Source organism: Cyprinus carpio, chromosome B11 (assembly GCF_018340385.1).
Source record: "Cyprinus carpio isolate SPL01 chromosome B11, ASM1834038v1, whole genome shotgun sequence".
In the NCBI taxonomy this organism is placed as follows: domain Eukaryota; kingdom Metazoa; phylum Chordata; class Actinopteri; order Cypriniformes; family Cyprinidae; genus Cyprinus; species Cyprinus carpio.
The window spans coordinates 2785314-2792158 of NC_056607.1; the positions used below are offsets into that span (position 1 = coordinate 2785314).

Here is a 6845-nt window from a genome sequence, read left to right on the forward strand (position 1 = left end):
CATTGTCATAAAATTCAAGAGGCAGAGAAAGATGAACTCAAATGTGGGATTTATGCAGGTATAGAGAACATTGCAGACCTTATTCTCTCTGAGGGAATAAAGGAAGAGAAGAGTGAAATGGCTGCTGCTGGGGTCTCTACTCCACAAAATAAATGCCACTGACAGGACTTACTGAGTTAATTCATAATACAACATAGAGAAAGACCATCATTATTAGGAAGACGATGTGAATTTGTGTGCATTTGACCCATTGGCAGAAAGAGTATGAACAAGGAGTGTTTGGAACTAATTTTATCATTAATGCACTTTAATTGTGCTAAAGTAGTGCAACTAAAGATACTGAAATATATTTGATTGTGCTAAAGTGGATCTATTGCAAGTATACTTCAGGCACACTTTACTTATCTTGCATTTGAAGACTGCTAATATTCAAAGATCATACAATTCGCATCAACAGTGGCATTAAATCACATTTTATGCTTAATATTATGACATCTGCAATGAACACAAGTAGTACTCCAAATAAAGTTTAATTAGAAGTTTTAAATATGTTAAAGGATTTGAAGTGTACTTAGTATGAGCTCAATGTATTTTAAATATATTAGGATACTCAAGTAAAAGAATGAAATACTCTACTAATAGAACTGTGATTCTGTTTAAAACTGAAAACAACATTCATTAAAGTGTCCAAAGTATTTCCCATGCCAAAAAAGAAAGAAGCTTCTTCTCAATACACATTAGATTTGTTGAACATATATTTTTTTTATTTTTTTTTTTTTATTATAAATACAAAACAGTTTGGTTAACGGAAAAACACAATTTTAAAGGATGGTGCTGAACATGAGATACAATTTATTGCCATCACCTATACTGTATATTTGACTCAACATTTGGGTTAAACACAGAATAAAAAAATAAAAAAAATGGCAATCCACTAAAGGGCAAAAATGAGATTGAATTCAACGTATAATAACCTCTTGAACTCATTACGGCTAAGTCATTATGGTTAAGTGTAAGGATAAAAGAATCTCAGATACTCTGATCTTTACAAAATGGTTAGTGTGCTATAATCAAAGACTAACATAAAGTAATATCTACAGTATTTTTTTTTTCTTAGCTCCACAAATGTATTCTAAAAAATGCAGACAAACATCTAAATGTATATATTACCACATATGCATGCACCTTTACATCTTAACATACGAAAGATCTTAAAATGGCCATCTAAAGTTGTGTGTGTATACACACACACAGATAAATAATACACAAACATTTTTTTTTTTTTTTTTAAATAATAAATGTGTGATAAAGTACTCCATTAATGGTCATAACATCTGTTATCTTAAAACATGATGTTTTACTTCCACAAATGTCTCATTAAGTCACTGATAATGTCAACAGTAAGGTTCAAAAGAATGAATGACTGAATTTTAAAATGCAGAGGTATAGCGGTCATCATCAACTGGTAAGCAAACTTACCACGCCCAGATTATCTAGTTTGTCTCTGACTATGTTAGCCCATCCTTTATTAGCCAGTGGGTTTCTAGGGGACGGATGCATGATACCCTCCACTCTCACAGTGATGCCTGCTTCTGCGAGAGCCCGTCGAGCGCGTTGCTCAGCTAGCTTGCCCACTCCAATCACCATGGAGACACCCAGTGCAGTGACGACCTGACAAAGAGCACTGTCACAGCAGGACAAAAGGGCATCACGCTCGGCGGCCGGGAGCTCAGGTGGAGTTAGGTTCTTGCCAGACTCACTCATGAAGATCAGAGGGCACAAGTTGTGCACAAAACAGTGGCGGAAAAAGTTGTGAGTTTCACCGCAGAGCTCTTGGAAAAAGCCCCAGAAACGGGCTCCGCTCACTTCACTCTGAGTGCAGTCGAGGCCCACGATCCGTCGCTTAGGATGTTCCTCTGCTGGACGGCCGACCGTTCCGGTGATCTCCAGCCAGCCGCGAACCGCCTTCACCTCCCCAAACGGTACTTGTTAATGAGGACGTAAGAGATGTAGTTGATTTTTTGTTTCTTGTTTTAAATGTTCTTCTGCATTATCTATCACTTTATTTAAACCATGAGAAATTATGAAATCTCAAATGAACACTGCAAGAATCTTTAACAAGTGACAACTACAGAAACTGGTCATTTTTCGGTAGAACTCACAAATGCAGATGCTGCTAATAATAAGTGACTCGTGTGCTTTTTATATGCTTTTATACAATTCACAATCAACATGCTAGCACTTTCTTCTCTGATGTTGCTGTAGACTGCAACTTACCAAAAACACCAATCAGGAGGAGTGATTGTCTGTCTGAGACTTTAAACATTTTCAACGGGGCAACACATGGCAACATTTGGTTTAAGATAGAAGAATCAAGCTTAAGAGTCAAACCCAGATTACTTAATTAAATAAGCCATAATTGAAAAGAAATACTTGTATGGTTACATTGTGACATTTCACAAAATTAAAGGAACAAGCTCTTCTCAAACCGTTTTAAGCGTGCCAATAATTGTGCATATACAGTGGTGGCCAAAATTATTAGAACACTAGTATTTTCAGCAGCTAAATATGCTCTTAAGTCAGTTATTTCTATCTTTTGCTGTAGTGTGTCAGTAGGAAATATGAGTTTACATTTCCAAACATTCATTTTGCCATTAATTGTAATAATCCAGTGAGATTTTTGTCTGACAACAGCTAGTGCACCACACAGAGATCTGATCTGATCATCATCAGTCTGTCTGGAATGACGTGAAGAAACAGAACAAACTGAGACAGACTAAATCCAGAAGAACTGTGGCGACGTCTCCAAGATGCTTCAAGAAACCCACCTGCAAAGCTCCCTGAAAAACTCCTTTGCTTTAAACGCAAAGCATGGTCACACCAAATGTTGATTTGATTTAGTTAATAGAAGTTAATTGATAAAGAAAATCTATTTATGACATTATTTTTGACAACATTCTCATTTTACAGCATTTTAACAGTACTGTAGGTTTGCAGGTAGGTTTCTTGAAGCATCTTGGAGACGCTGCCACAGTTCTTCTGGATTTAGTCTGTCTCAGTTTGTTCTGTTTCTTTTCTTCAGCAAATACTTAAAGGGATAGCTTATCAAAAATGTAAAAATGATGTCATTTATGCACATCATTTCAAACATTTTCTGTTGAACACAAAATAATATATTTTGAATAACACTGGTACTGAAAAAAAAAAAACATTCAACCCTAGTGACTTTAAATGTATTAAAAAAAAGACAGGCTTGGAAAAACATAAAAGTGAGCAAATAATGACTTTAAAATGAGCAAATGCACATAAGTGTATGTAACTACAAATTTGTTAATCAGAAATTATGGTGTTATCATCATCTCTTTCAGGGTTTTTCAGGCTTTGTGAAGGTCAATGTAAGACTTAAAAAGAGCTTTTTTAAGTACGAGAAAAGAAAAATGAAAGAACACAATGTCAATATGTTCTCAAAATGAAAATGTCTAAGGAGCACACAATGAGTTATATTAGCAAGACTTAAACGTTTAAAAAATGCAACTTCCTACAGATCTCCATTACATTTTTTTTAAATCAGTTAAAAAAAAAAACCTTGCTTAAAATACTTTTACACCCAAACACTAGAATATTGAAATAATGTTTACTGTAACTTCTGATCACACTGCAGTGTTTTGGTCTTGTTATCCAGTGCAAAGGTTCATTTAAGGTACTTTTACTGGCATTGTTTTTTGAGTAACTGAAGTCAATTCATGATTAAAACAAGAATAAATATCTGCCAATGGGCTCCAAAAATCACCTCAATTTAAAAGGAAATAACGTTTTCATACACCATTGATTTATTGATTGATTACTGATTATTATTGATATGGATATTAATAAATTATTGAATATTTATTGATACACCACTGATTGATTGATTCTTGTTTTAAGCATAAACACACTTAAATTTATTCAATTAAACAAGACTTTATATCTTCAAATGTAAATGTATCCTGATTTAAGGATGTTTAGATCATTTGTTTCGGAAAACAAGACAAAAACACTGAGGAAGATATGATGATGATTATTATTATTACTGTGCAAGCAACATTTAATGTGATGAATTTGTGAATTTAAGGCATTCTGGTCTAATTCAAGACACTGTTAATGCCTTGGATTTGTGGAAGGGTGAATTAAGACCCACTGAAACCCTGTTCTGTACTGAATGTATTCTCAAATAATATCATTACAATAAAAAATAATACTGTGAAACCATAAAAAGAAAGAAAATCTTCTGACCCCTGTTTGTGCCATGCCAAAAGGCCCTGGGTTCATGCCTAGGAAGAGAACGCTCTGCCCTTCCTGACAGTATTTCTCCACATAACATCGATGTGTGTCCCAGGCGTACTCAAGCGGGTTGTACGTGTATCGCACTGGTTTCCCAAAGGACAGCGTCCGCAACCGCGCGTTCAGTTCCAGTTCAGCCCGCAGGAACCTTGAAGCAACTGTAGAGCCATTAAACAGCTGGTCAGCAGCCAGGTCAGGCAGACCGGTGGGATCTTCTCCCAGTAAAGGGTCTCTCCGAGACACAGCTCCATTTTCCAACCTACAAATGAAACAGTTTTCATAAACGACATAAAGTAATACTTTTATTTAGCAAGGATGCTTTAAATTGATCAAAACTGATGATAAAGACATTTATAATTTTACAAATGATTTCCATTTCAGATAAATGCTGTTCTTCTGAATTTTCTATTCATCAAAGAAACCTGAAAAAACATTCTAATCTGCTTTCAACTTTATAATAATAAATGTCTTTGAGCAGCAAATCAGCATATTAGAATGATTTCTGAAGGATCATGTGACTGGAGTAATAATGCTAAAAAAAACAGGAAAAATCACAGGAATAAATTACATTTTAAAACATATTCAAACAGAAAACAGTTATTTTAAGTAGTAAAAATATAAAATTGTAAAAAAAAAAAAAAAAAAAAAAAAACACCTTTAAAAATCTTGATGTCCAAAAACTTTTGACTGTAATGTATGTCAACTGTTGTAGACAAAAGACATTTGAAGTGCGGGCTTCACTGCGTAAGCAGCACATTTCTGCCTCACGCGTTGCAATATTACTGCTGTTATATACAAGTTCATTTTTAAAGGTGCGTTATGGGTTTACTGTGAGTAACGTTAAATGAAGAAAAACACCATCAACGAATTTACTCTAAAAAAAATCTTACACGAAACGTCTTCTCATGCCATTTTAACACCTTCTCAATGACTCTTAGCGATACATGACTCACTACAGTCAGAGACAATCCAACATCGTAAAGCCATTTTATCACCTGCGTTCGTAAGATTTTATTTTAACACGTATTTGTGGTTTACCTCTGAACATTGTGGTGTGATTGCATTGTCCCAGAGGCGTTTCCGGCAACAAAAGAGCGACCGGACCGCGGTGCATACTGGGAGCTTCTTCTTCTGAGGTTTGATTATGGGTTGGCAAACAGCGACATGGTGCATTACCGCCAACAGTTGAGTGTGGAGCACCGATGAGATGAGATGAGATGAGATAAAATGAGATGAGATTAAAAAAAAAAAAAAAAAAAACCTAAAAATACATCAGTGTAAAAATGTAATCATATTTGCTACTGATTATTTTGATTCCACACGTGGCATTAAGGAATTCTCTAATGTGTAACCTTTTGTTTTTAGCCAACATATTTTTTTATAGTTACCTTTAAATTATATTATTTCTTTTAGTTTTTATTTGCTTTCAATTTTGATTGTAATATTTGTGTTTCGCTGTTATTCTGCGCAGTCCAATAAGTGTGTGATCCAGGATGCTCTATTATTTGAAATAAATTTGCATTCACCTTATTCTCTGTAATCCTGTGATTATTCACATTTCCCTGCATCTTATATAAATGCCTCCACTTTCTTTCCCCATTTAATAATTGCAGATTTATTAATACGCTTCTTGGCTTAGGAGGTCAATAAATCAATGTTAAAAGCCAAAACAATTCTCAACAGCAGCCACAAATCACTGCAAGCAGATTGAGAGGAAGGTTACTCACTCACTAACTCAACTGCTGTAAGAGGCGAAACAGAGAGACAGGGAGAGGCTTGCAGCATAGCAGTGGAATTGAGCTGCAGCCCTCCAGTCTCCAGCACAGGTTTGCCTGCAACATGCAAATCTCCAAGAATAAGACACAGGACCAAATGCCAAACAGATCAGGCCTATTGTCAGAAACAGCAAAATAAGTAAATATTCAAGATGTGAAGCAACAGCCATGTTCTCACATGTTCTCACATGGGAAGTGATGTAATCAATGCTATTTTTAACATCTTGCACCATGAGCTATTTTGGGGGGGTTGGGGGGAGGCACTCCAAAAACTTCCATTTCTATTTCATTTCATAATCAGCACTGTATTGCTTGTCAGAATAAGTTATATTGCGCAAATGTCACAAAGTAACACAATTAATAGTGTATAAAATTATATTGCACAAATTAATGTTATTGCCTCTAATTCACTGGACTCAACTGGGCATTTTATCTAATTATATTCTGTTGTGTTTCACAGTAGAAGGAAAGTCATACAGGTTTGGTATGGTATTATACAAGATTTTACATTTACGTTTACATTTAGTCATTTAGCAGATGTTGTTATCCAAAGTGACTTACAAATGAGGGCAATACTGATTATTTTGATTCCACACGTGGCATTAAGGAATTCTCTAATGTGTAACCTCTTGTTTTTAGCCAACAGATTTTTTTATAGTTACCTTTAAATTATATTATTTCTTTTAGTTTTTATTTGCTTTCAATTTTGACTGTAATATTTGTGATTTGCTGTTATTCTGCGCAGTCCAA

The 6845-nt window shown here is 34.9% G+C and overlaps 1 protein-coding gene across 1 annotated transcript; it reads right to left on the reverse strand.

Moving 5' to 3' along the window:
* Positions 1-321: 321 nt before the first annotated feature.
* On the reverse strand, positions 322-5513 carry smug1 (single-strand-selective monofunctional uracil-DNA glycosylase 1). Its single transcript, XM_042733561.1, has 3 exons — positions 5359-5513; positions 4273-4579; positions 322-1986 (listed from the first exon to the last, which is right to left on the reverse strand). The coding sequence occupies exons 1-3, from the start codon at positions 5382-5384 to the stop codon at positions 1459-1461; spliced, it is 861 nt and encodes a 286-aa protein (XP_042589495.1). The 5' UTR covers positions 5385-5513; the 3' UTR covers positions 322-1458.
* Between the last annotated feature and the right edge of the window lie 1332 nt (positions 5514-6845).

Coding starts and splice junctions, on each gene's coding strand:
- smug1 (XM_042733561.1), bottom strand. CDS start 5,384: ATGCAATCACACCACAATGTTCAGAG. Junction 4,580..5,358: donor TCACACCACAATGTTCAGAG/GTAAACCACAAA, acceptor TTTCATTTGTAG/GTTGGAAAATGGAGCTGTGT. Junction 1,987..4,272: donor TTGGCATGGCACAAACAGGG/GTCAGAAGATTT, acceptor CCTCATTAACAA/GTACCGTTTGGGGAGGTGAA.